General features: G+C 51.2%; 1 protein-coding gene across 7 annotated transcripts in view; it reads left to right on the top strand.

Moving 5' to 3' along the window:
* The window catches only part of SAMD4A (sterile alpha motif domain containing 4A), a 98,633-nt gene that overhangs the window by 59,705 nt on the left and 26,643 nt on the right, over nucleotides 1-12,285 (top strand). For all 7 annotated transcript variants that reach the window (XR_010080666.1, XR_010080663.1, XR_010080665.1 and 4 more), the window contains one exon: nucleotides 1,393-1,908. Coding sequence is in view for 3 of the 7 variants with exons in the window: in XM_063399657.1 (XP_063255727.1) it covers nucleotides 1,393-1,908 (516 nt within the window). In the remaining 4 variants the exon portion in view is untranslated. The remainder of the gene's footprint in view (nucleotides 1-1,392; nucleotides 1,909-12,285) is intronic.

Below are 12,285 nucleotides of genomic sequence, written 5' to 3'. Positions count from 1 at the left end.
CCTGAGCTGGAAGGGGACCCACAAGAACATCGAGTCCAGCTCCTGGGCCTGAACAGACACCTCACCAATCCCACCCTGTGCCTGAGAGCACTGTCCAAATTCTCCTGGAGCTCTGGCAGGCTGGTGCTATGACCAGTCCTGGGGAGCCTGGGCAGTGCCCTGCCACCCTCTAGGGGAAGAACCAATTCCTGATCTCCAGACTAAACCTCCTCTGTCACAGCTTCATGCCACCCCTTCGAGTCCTCAACATTGCTTGACCTCTAGTCCAGTTTCCTGGGGTATTTTCCTGTCTTTTAGCACAATACCTGCATGCTGATCACGTTTATCACATCACCCTTATCACCAATGACATGCTGGGTGGTGTCAGGGCCAGGACAGATCTCCTTGCCCAGCACATCCTCCCAGTCTGACAGTGAATCAGCACCACCAGCTCCCTCCATATGTTTTTTGGATGAGTTGTGTGCCCACATTAGAGCAGTTCCTCCCTGCTGTGCTGCTGAGGGAGCCATGTGCAGCAGCACTTAATGAATATCAAGATATACAGCACTGCCTGTTCCTCCAGCTATTCACAGGCCAGTTGCTCTGTCGCAGAAGGAAATCAAATTGCTCTTGACAAATGGGTGTCGGCAGTCACTTATCATCTTGTTATCTTCTAAGTGCTTACAAATAGGTTGTTTCATTATTTGTTCCATCAGTTTTGCAGGAGTTTCCTGTTAAGTGACCAGTTTGTAAATCCCTGACGTTTCCTTCTGCATATTGAAATCTAACCCCTAGGTTTCCTTTTTTTTCCTGGTCTCCTAAAACCTCTCCTATTTGCTGTGATCCAGCAGAGGAACAGGAGCTCTGGGGTTGCTTCAGCTGAGCCCTTCCCTCCTTACCTTTGGGGCCGGTGGATGCACCAACACCCTGGCTGGATGATTGTGTTCCTGCTGGAAAGCTTCTTCCCTCTCTGGTTCTCACCTGTGTTATCTCCTTTGAATCTTCACCTTTTCAATTTTCCAACCAAGTTCTTTTGAAAGGTTACCTTTACCCACTGAGTGCTTTTGTGTAGTATTATCTGTAATCTGCAACAATATGGAAAATTCGGGCCAGATCGTGATTTTGATGAAAATAAGCACAGCAGCAAAGTAGAGTTGGGTGTAGTTTGGTTTTTTCAGTGATTTTCAGGAGCATCTGGTAACTTTTGGCATCCAGTTTGGCCGTGGCAATGGTTTTGGAGGGTGGTGACCCCCTTGCCAGGGAGATGCTCATGCTGTGGTACCACACACGTGGAAATCCGTTTGGTGCGTTTTATTTACCCCACCGGGGCACGGTTATTTCTTTTTTAGCTGTTTCTCAATTTCTCAATCATCCTTTTTTCGTTTTTTTTCCTCCCCCCCGTTCCTTCCACAGGCATCATTAACCAGTGGCAACAAGAATCCAAGGACAAAGCGATCTCCCTCTTGTTAACCCACCTGCCCTTGCTGAAACCCGGCAACATCGAGGCGAAAGTCGAGTACATGAAGCTGCTGCCCAAAATCCTGGCGCACTCCATCGAGCACAACCAGCACATCGAGGAGAGCAGGCAGCTGCTGTCCTACGCCCTGATCCACCCCGCCACCTCCCTGGAGGACAGGAGCGCCCTGGCCATGTGGCTGAACCACCTGGAGGACCGCACCTCGGGCGGCTTCGGCGGGCAGGGCCGCGGCCGCTCCGACTCGCTGGACTACGGGCAGGCCCACTACTATCACCAAAGACAGAACTCGGATGACAAGCTCAACAACGGGTGGCAGAACTCCCGGGACTCGGGCATCAGCGCCTCCAGCTGGCAGGACAAGAGCCTGGCCTGCGAGAACGGCCACCTGCCCCTCTACTCCTCCTCCTCCGTCCCCACCACCATCAACACCATCGGCACTAGCACAAGCACCAGTGAGTACCCCTGCCCCGTCCCACTGGGAATTACTGCTCTTAGCAGAGGGGCTAAACTCATCTGGGCCATAGAAAACTCCTTTTATTTTCTTTTATTTCTGTCTCCTTTCCTCACCTGCTTTTTTTTTTTTATTTCCTGCTTGCCTTGTTGGGGTCTTTTTTCCCCTCTAGTGCTGTGGGATTTTAAAGACCTGGGAGCTGGAGAGGAGGGGAAAAACAGCAAAGAGTAAGAAAAAGTTCTCACTTTTTCTCACAAAAATGCGTTACTGAAGGGAACCCCTTGTATTTCGTGTAGCTTTGTGTAGATTTACAGTTCATGTTTCAAGAATGCCTAAAGCAAGCAGGAGGCTGATACTTCATGTCCAAAAGTGAGCTGGGGGCCTTGAGGCAAGTCCAAAAGTGTGCTGAGGACTTAGTGAGAAGAAATGGGATTGGGACCATGAGTGCAGTCATAAGTTTTGGAAGCAGAACTGGAATCCACTAGCTTGAGGGTATCTGAAAACATTCCCTTGTGTTTGCACTGCAGAGGTGTGAAGCTGGTGGGGATTGAGGAGTTTAGGTGGACAGTCCTCAGTGTTTTCCAGGAGAGCTGCCTGGTTCTTCCCCCGTGGAGACCTTGCCAGGCTTTGCTGGATGGTTCAGAGCCCATCCCAAGGTTGGACACAGGGAGAGCTCCGTGACTGGAGACCTCACACTGGTTTTTGTGTGAAGCTGTGGTGCAGCTGTAACTGGTGTTCAAAGCAGCCCTTGATCCCTGTGAGCCCTCTCTGGGAGAGCAGGAATGCATCGTCCTCTCAGTGGGATCCAGAAGCTCCCCTGCCCACCTGCTCGCTCTGTGGAGGGCTGTCACACCTTTGGGTGACTGTCACTGTGTCACCTGCAGGGCTGCATGTCCTCCTTCACGCTGGCATATTCAGGAGTCTCTCCAAGATGCTTTATCAGCATCTCCTTGAAGTCAGGGATGCAGAGAGCTCTTTGGGGAGGAGAGGCTTCTTGTGGCAGCAGCCCTGGTTTCTCTATCGGAGTGTGGAAAGCCACAATTAAATAGCTAAAAGCTTTAAAATGGTCACTTAGGGCTTCTGGGCTTTTCTCTCTCCTGTAAAAATGTCTTTTTTTTTAAGTGGTGTTTCAAATCAACAGCAATCCAAAACACAGCTCTGAGGTCATTGCTGTAGCACCCTGTTCCTGCCTCTCCTGTGTCCATCCTTGCAGGCATGTGAGGATTTAGCAGAAGGGTCTCAGCTTCTCCACAGACTCTAAACCATCCTTCCCACCCAATCCCCTGTCTGTGAAGCCCCCAGCTCCTGCTGCTGTGGGGCTGTGTGATGTTCAGCTTCTCTGAGAGCCAGGCCCTGTGCTATGAAGCTGTTCCAGGGTGACTGAGCTGCATGGAAGGGTCTAACAAGGAGGCAGGGTGAGAAAAACCTGATTCATTTACTCGCAGTCAGTCTGTTAAACTTCTCCAAGGATTATTTTTTGGGGAGTTTCCCATGTGGTTTTTGCATGCCTGGTGGTTCAGAGGCTTTGCACACCATGGAAGCAGTGGGAAGAGAGGCTGCAGAAGGGGTCTGGTTCTTATGTCAGGATCTGGAAGCTGGGAGGTGTGGTGGCTGCAGCAGGTATTTAATCACTGACAGTGCCTGGAACTTTGCAAGATGCGTTAGGTCTTGAAGGACTCTTTCCACAACCCCCTGGTGGCCTTTTGAGCCTTTCTGTGCTCAGACTGAGCTCTCAGCAGAAGCACTGACCCACCCCTTGCCCATTGTGGTCCCCAGGTATTGGCACAGGATGCCAAAACTGACACAACAGCTGAACTGCTCAGCAGTGCCTGAGCTGCTGCAGTGCTGTGTTTTTTCCTAAATTCTCCAAGAATTCCGTGTGTTCAGCAGCAACTAGGACAGGAACACCTGTGGGTCTGCCAACAGCCCTGCACTTCACATTTTGCTTGGATTCCTCCTCAGTCTCTGCCACTTGCTTGGCTGCATCATCCCCTCCTAGTGATAGTTCAGGCCCACGTGTTAAGCTGTTGTAGCTCCTGCAGACATATTTTGGTGGCACCATGCTCAGACAGCCGTGGGCTGAGCTGGAGGTGACCCAACCACACTTCATGTGTCAGTTCATAAACTTCCTTAACACAATATTTGGCTTGGGCAAAAGCCTAGCAAGTCCACAGATAGATGCTAAAAGATAAACACGGCTGTCAGCCTTTGTCCCAGCCCCTTGCCTCAATCGATATGTTTATTAATCTTTTATTCCAAAGTAAAGCCCTCAACTCCTTTGTGTTTGTTTAGGTTTTAGTGTTGATATTAGTTTTAAGTTCTCCCTCTTACTCAGAGGTGTTTATCTTTGTTTATCTGGCTTTAATCCACAGCACCCTGCAGGGCACAACCTTCCCTGTCCCATCCCTGCAAAGGCACTCCTGTTCCTGCACCAGAATGGGGCAAAGTCTTTCCCAGAACAGTGGTGTGGTGGTGTGGTGGTCTTGTCTGAGCTACATTCTTCTGTTGTGGCACAATCAGGTTTAATGTATCATGGCACAGGCCTTAAATACGGGTGGCTGAAGCTCATGAGGTGTTTTGCTTTGTGCTGTCTTTGACTTTGGCTCAACCTGGACTCCAGTTTTGAGATTTGGTTCAGGACTGGTTCATCTCCAGCTCTCCCATAACTGCACTGACAGGGGTTAGCCAGGGTTTAGCCAAGGCTTGAGGAAGTGTTGCAGGAGGGGAGTGTGGATTGCTCTGAAGGAGTCACTCTGGATTTACCACAGTAGTGGTGCTCCAGGAGTGGGAGCAGTGTCCTGAGTGATGCATTTGGGTCTGGAGTGATCAGAGGATATGGATTCAGCCCAAACAATGGAAGCTGGCCCAGAGAGGCTGCAGCTGTCTCATCCTTGGACGTGTTCAAGGCCAGGCTGGATGAGTCTTCAGTCTGGTCTAAGGGAAGGTGTCTGGCCCATGGCAGGGGAGTGGAACCAGGTGGGATTTAAGGTCCCTTCCAGCCCAAACCATTCTGGGATTCTGTGATGTTCGTGTGCTCCCTCCCATCCACTGCATCAGCAATTCCTGCAAAGCTTGAGATGCAACTTTAGGCCAGGCTTTAGCATGCTGGGAGTCCAGGCAGCCTTGCCCTGGGCCCGGGAGCACAGGCAGGGAGGAGCTGCCTGTGGGGGACGGGGTGAAGCCCTGGCTCTGTGGCCAGGTCAGGCAGCAGTTGCAAAATGTTGGGGTTGCACAATGCCTTTGTGACAGAGACATGGCCTGGAAACTCTGAAAGGACAGAGGAAAGCAGCTTGTTTCCAAAGCTGCCAACATCTTCTTGAGTGGGGCTCCAGCTCCTTCCCTACCCCTGTATCTGGCTCCAGCCAAGCACGGGCTGATGGCATGACAGGATCTGTTTCAAATGGAAGCACAGCTTAGCCCTGTGTTTCCCACCCTCTTGGAAGGGAATCTGTGCAGGGGCAAAGGAGGAACACTCATTAGCTGTGCTGGGGAGGAAGATTGCAGATACACTGCTCTCATTTGGACCATGAAGTCACAGGTCAGTGAGGGGTAGATACAGTCAGAGGCTTGCCAGGGAATGTCCCACAGAGCAGGAATCCCAGGCGTTGGCACTGTGTTCATCCTGGAGGGATGTTGCACTCTTGGGTGTTGCAGTGTCACTGCACTGCCTGGGTGCCCCTGAGAGGGAACAGAGAGATCCTTAGACCAGCAAAGCTTTTGGCAGTCTGGAGCCACCCTTCCTCTCCTGCACAAATGGGAAAGGTGCCGGGTGCTCAGGCCTGCTACACCCTTCCCATGGGAGTCTCTGCCAGAAAACTGGTGCTGTCTGTCCACAAGGAGGAGAGCGAGCAGAGCAAGGGAGGAGAAAGACTCACCTTTACAAATATCATGTCCTGAAAAAGAAAATCCTCCAGCTTGTCCTAGAGCTGAAGAGAAGTAAGTCAGGGTTCTTCCATGCACCCCAGCCCGGGTTCAAACTGACAGAGGGCAGGGTTAAATTGGACGTTGGGAAGAAATTCCTCCCTGTGAGGATGGCGAGGCACTGGCACAGAGAAGCTGTGGCTGCCCCATCCCTGCAAGTGTCCAAGGCCAGGTTGGGCAGGACTTGGAGCAACCTGGGATAGTGGAAGGTGTCCCTGCCTGTGGCAAGGGATTGTACTAGATGATCTCTGGGGTCCCTTCCAACCCAAACAATTCCGTGTCTCTGTGATCCTGCCCTCCAGGCAGATCTGCAGCTGCTGGACTGTGTCAGAGCATGGCTTGTGTGTGTGTGACATGGCTTGCAGGATTTTGCCAACATTTGCTCCAGTTATGGAATCCCCAGTGAGAGGGCAGATGAACATGCTGGAGCTCTCCCTGAGTCATTAGGAAACTGAGGTGGAACAAACAACACCAAGAAAGCACTTGCCATGAACAGAGTGTGTGTTTCCTGACTCTTCTCCCCTACCCTGCTGTGCAATAGCTCACTGCCTACCAGTGGAGACAACCCTGTTGCCATACCCAGTACCCAAACTGAGCTGGGTAATGGAATAATTGCATGTTTTAACCCACCCTGATCTGTGTTGGGTTGATGGGCAGCTTGGAAGTTGTTCTCTGTATAGATTTCAGCAACATCTGAAGGGAGGGCACTGTGTGTCCTCAGCCTGTGTTTGCCTCACACATTTCCTCCCATGCAGACTTAGCAAAACACGTCATGAGAAAATGAAAAAGTCTTGGTGAGGTTACAGCAGTGAAGCAAACAAATGTCCTGTTCTTGCCGGGGGTGGATTAGCTTTTGGAATTGCCTTCAGAAAATTGTTCCTCAGTTGGCCTTGCTGAGACTTGGCACCCTGCACTCATCCTGCCAGCTGGGGACACCTCTCATGTCTGCTTTTCTTCTCTTTAACTGATAGACTGAGAAAAGCTCGTTGGCCTTTATTACACTTGAGCTTCTCAGTGGTGGCAGACAGGGGCATTTGTTGTCTTGCTCATGCCCTCTAGTGTCACACACAACGGGCAGAGAACACTTCTAGAAGTCTCACACTTTGTCAGGTTCCCAGTGCTACAAAATCTTGCTAACCCTGTAGCTTGAAATCAGAATCGTTGTATGAGAAGATCAGGTCTGAGCAGAGTTATTTGCTGGAATCCATGTACATCAATACAGCAGCAAACAGGACTGTGAGTGAGAACAACATAGAATCATGGAATCACTTAGGTTGGGAGAGACCTTTAAGATCATCAAGTCCATCCCTAATCTTCTACTCCAGCACCAAACAGCAGATACAGATTTTCTGTCCCCTCTGTAAATTCAAAGTTCTTTGTCCCTGGGAGGCACAGTCCACAGCTCTGCACACCATCCCTCAGCCAGTGAGATGAGTGGCCACCCACCTCATCCTGGAGGCCATCGAGCACTGGAGATGGAAGTGGTGGTGGAGATCAAGAGCAGTGTCCTTTTGAGGTGTCAGCAATGCTGGGAAAGGTCTGCTACTGCTCTTGAGTGTGTTTTATAGCCAGTGTCCCTTCCTGTTCTAACCTCGAGACTTCAGCTTAGCTGCCCCTGCTCTTTGGGATTCTCCTTTGAGCCTGTTTGGCACATTCCCTTCACTTCTCTGCTCCCAAAGGATCTCTTTTCTCACTGTGCCTGTGGCTGAAGTGACAAAGGTCCATGTGATGTTGAGGTCCCACCTTCAGTCATCTCCACAGGGATTCTAGGCTGACACCCAAGCTTGTCACCCTATCTGTCACCTTCCAAACATCATAACCTGCACTGGGAAGGAGGAAAAGACAGATTCACAGGGTGGCTTAGAGAACCCATCAGCCACTGAAGAGCACTCAGCTCAGGCTGTGTGGAAGGGGGATTCTCCTGTTGTGTTCATTCAGGACTTGCAGAGCACAGGTAGCTTTGCTCATGGGGCTGCCTGTCCTTGCATGGGGCAGAAGCTTCTTATCAGCAGCTCTTGGCTCTCAGGGCATGCAGGTGGCCCTGGGAGGGTATGGATAGCCCTGGGAGGGTATGGATAGCCCTGGAGGGTATGGATAGCCCTGGGAGGGTATGGATAGCCCTGGAGGGTATGGATAGCCCTGGGAGGGTATGGATGGCCCTGGGAGGGTATGGCTAGCCCAGGGGGGATGCAGATGGCTCTGTGGGGATGGGGTTGGCAAGGCAGAGCTGATGTTACCTGGGGCATCAGACAGCACAGAGACAGAGCAGGGTCCTCGCTGCCATGCCTGCTCTGCTCTCACTTGGGAACAAGTGACAGCACGGGGCATATGTGCAGCCTACAGCTTCTGGGATGTGCTGATCCTGCTGTAGCAGGGTGTGGAGCAAGTGAGGGATCCCTGCTTGCCAAGCAGAGGAGGCAGCAAAGGGAACACGTTTCCCATGGGTGTGCTCTGCCAAGTGGATTTCACATGGACAGCGGGATAGAGCTTGTGGCTCTGCTTGAACCCCCATCAGCCATGGTGCTTGGAGGCAGAGGTGTCACCAAAAGGGAGAAGGGTCCCCAAAAGGAAGGAGGAGCCCAGCCTTGAGGCTGGGCTCGGTGGTGACTTGCACCAGGTGATGATACCGTGGGTGGCTCATAACCGTGTGTGGAGGGTACAGACACACGTGGGTGCTCCTGAGCCAGCCCTGCTGACCCCAGATGATGCTCCTGGGCACTTCAGCAATCCCTGGGCTCTGGGCTGCCTTAGCCCTTGCAAACTGCCCTGTGTTGGGTAAGCATGGAGCAGGTGGTGGTTGGTCTGCATGGATGGGGAGGAGGAGAGGGAGCGCTGGGTGCCAGCCAGAGACTGTGGCTGTCCCCAGAGTGGGCATGTCACACGTGTGTCCTCTGGGATCACACAGTTCCTTCCTCCAGACCTTCTTCATGCAAGGTTTGGTCTGTATTCACACATGGAAACAGTGTGAAGCTGTCTCAGGGGAGGTTTAGGTTGGATATCAGGAAAAGGTTGTTGTCCCAGAGGGTGGCTGGGCACTGGAATAGGCTTCTCAGAAAAGTGGTCACAGCCCCAAGCCTGACAGAGGTCAAGAAGTGTTTGAGCACTCTCAGGCACAGGATAGAATTCTTGGGATGTCCTGTGCAAGGCCAGGACCTGGATTCAGTGATCCTTATGGGTCCCTGTGCATCTTCTGATTCTGTGGTCTTACAGAATTCACAGTCACAGATTCTGTGCCCCCAAATTCACATACCCTGCTCACAGAGCAATGGCCCTGCAGCTTCCTGGCTGGAACGAGGCCACCTAATTTGGGAATCTATTCCAGCAGCACCTGGGGATGTTCCCAGCCTCTCAGCTTGTGAAATCCTAGTGCAGTCAGTGACTGTAGGTGCTGAGGGCAGGGAATGCCTGCCATGGGTTTGCTGGTGATGTGTTCCTGTCCCTTGACAGGAGGGTGGGACACTATTCTTGATGTGCAAGGATATCCTTGGGGTGGGGGGAGATGGAAGCCTGTGGCTCTGATGCCACCTCCACTTTCCTTACAGCAGTCTGGGTGTCTCAGGGATGGATGTTAGGAAGCAGCAGCAGTGGTTTTGTGTGTATCCTGCAGTCCCTGGGACTCCTGTTGCCAATAAATGGTGATTCTGGCCTGGAAGTGGTGCAGAAGCTCCAGGGCAGCTCATTGATGCTCTGCAGGTTGTGGAGCAAAGTCAGGCAGCCCCAGTAATTCTCTCAGACCCCTTGGCAGTCTCCTCTCTCTGGGAGCTTTTGTTGGTGGATGGACCCCCCTAGACCTGTCAGGTACAGGCACAGACCACAACAGGCTGTGGTCACACTGTGCATGGGAGCTTGCTGCTCTCCTGAGAGAAGCTTTGCTCTTCCCATCACCCCATAAGCACCTGTGGGTTCCTGTCTGCACTTTTTATCACCCCTGGAGCCATCAGCAAGGGACTGAGGGCTCTGTCTGGGAGCCAGGGATGTTCCTCAGCACCTCCACTATTAACTTACATCTGTTAAGGGCCTTGTGAGTAATTCCCTCTTCAAACCTTTCTTGCATCTCTGTGACCTCATCCCAACACTGCCATTCCCCAGCCTTCTCTCAAAGCATCACTAAAATCACATTTGTGATGTTTTCCTGAGCATCTTCATGCAGCAGGAAGCCCCTGGAGAGAATCCCATTCTGGAGAGAATTCCTGTTGCTCACCCTCTGAATCCGTGCAGCCCTGGGCTTTGGCAAGGAGAGGAATGGAAAGAGATGAGCTCTCCTTCCCCTCACCATCACACAGCATGTGCAGAGAGATGGCAGGAGGGCACAGAGGAGGGATGGCAGTGCTGTGGTTTGGATTCATCTGGGGCATCTCCAGTCTCCTTCCCCACTGCGCTGGGACTTGCTGTGTTCTCCTGACTCAGTAACACACTGCTATTTAATTAACTTTTGACTTCTGGTTTAAAGGAGCGGTGCACAAAATAGTTATTTGCTTCATTTGGAAATTCTTTTATTTGTTACCATAATTATAGCTTCCTCCTCCCTTTTTTTTTTTCTTTTTTTTCCCTTTTTCCCCCTTTTTTTTTTTTTTTTTGGATATTTTAATTAGCAGGGGAAGGGAGGGAGGGGGAATATTTGCTGCTCTCCTTGTGGTTATCACATCCTTCAAATTACTAAAAGAGGCTGGGATAATAGGTCTGGTGATTATATATAGGCACCATCTGCTCTGTGGCTGCTTCCTATCAAAGTGCAGTTAGGAGAGTGCAAGGAGGATATTTTCTCTCCAGCTATATTAAGACTGTTTCCATCTCGGCTCCAAAGCAAAGCTCTCTGCATGCAAATGGATCAAATGCTCTGTAATCAATGGCTCAGTTTTGGCAGCCTTGAAGCTGGGGTGGTTTTTTTTTAAATTTTGTTTTATTTTCCCCTCAAGTTTTGCCGTTCCCATCCGTTATGCAGTTTTATTTCGGGCTGGTTGTTCTGCATTTGATGTTTTCCTGTAAGCACAGCCCCCCCTGTTTGCTGAGCAATGCGGTCTCGTGTGAGCTGGCGCAGGGATCTGTGTCATAACTCGAATGCGAGGCAATATCTGAGCAATCAGGAATGTTTTGGAGGATGATGAAGGCAGATTTTTAGGATGCATCTGCTGTGGGTATGTAGGGGAGGTGGAAAGCTGAGCTGAGTGAGTTTGGAGCAATAAGGGGAAAGAATGAATGCTTGGTGTGTGACAGCAGCCGTGGGTGTCCCCTTGCTGCTGGGGATTGTTGGGGAGCGTTGCAGGGCTCAGGATTTGGGAGTCATGGAATTTTAGAATTCCAGACTGATTTGTGTTGGAAGGGACCTTAAAGAACATCCAGTTCCACCCCCTGCCATGGGCAGGGACACCTTCCATCATCCCAGGCTGCTCCAAGCCCTGTCCAGCCTAGACTGGAACACTTCCAGGGATCCAGGGGCAGCCACAGCTTCTCTGGGCACCCTGTGCCAGGTGCTCCCCACCCTCACAGGGAAGAATTTCTTCCCAATATCCAATCTGACCCTGCCCTCTGGCAGTGTGAAGCCATCCCCCTGTCATGAGGTGTCCCTGGTGGGCACCATCTTCTGCATCTTCTCATGTGGAGAACTGGAACTGCATTTGCCCCTTGGCGGCCTCAGAGACCCTGCAGCCTCTCTTTCCTCCTGGAGCTGGTAAGATTTTATGCTTTTAAAAGAGAAAGATGAGGAGGAATGAGACATGGCCAGCCCAGATGGAAGGGGAAGGTGCTCAGGGTGGGGTGTGTAAGTTCCCAAGAGGTGGAGGCCAGAGGAAGGTTGAAACACTGAGGCATTTGTCTTGCAAAATTCATGCCATGGTGCCTACAAGAGAGGAGGACTAGGTGGCTTTTTTGAATGAGTGAAAGAGGCAAAAAAGAGGTAAGGGAGGAGAAAATCCAAAATGAGTTGGCAAGGATGGAAAAGGCTGCAGGTCTGTTTCAGTCTGGGTGATGACTGTGGGATGTACATCACACAAGACACTTGTTTTCCTCATATATTTTGTCACTGCTAAAGACACTCTGCCTCCCTGCTCTCACTCCACAGCTTTTTAATGACTCTAGGGATTATTGGATCCCAGTTTCTTGGGGCAGTTCCAGAGGTTTCACATTCACCCCTTTCACCTGACTGGTTTAAGTCCCTTTAGTTTCTCACTCCTGGTTTTCCACAGGTTGCACTTTGGTGTCTAAAGGATGCACATCCTCCAGGTTGGCCTCCTGAAATGGTTGTGACTGGTGGAGGGGTTTCTCCATCTGGATTGTAACATGTGGTGGAAGCTGATGCTGTTGGAAGGCTCAGCAGGGAGATGCTCCTCAGACCAGGGATTGAGGCAGTGGGGAGACCTGGCTGCTGCTTGAGCAAAGAAAATGTTCTTGGTCGTCCCTTTTGGGTGGAAAAGGGCTTTGGGAAGGAGAGTTTCTGCATCCCAGTGCTGTTTAGCTGGCT

Source organism: Prinia subflava, chromosome 5, assembly GCF_021018805.1.
Source record: "Prinia subflava isolate CZ2003 ecotype Zambia chromosome 5, Cam_Psub_1.2, whole genome shotgun sequence".
NCBI lineage: Eukaryota > Metazoa > Chordata > Aves > Passeriformes > Cisticolidae > Prinia > Prinia subflava.
This window is presented reverse-complemented; position numbering and strand designations above follow the sequence as displayed.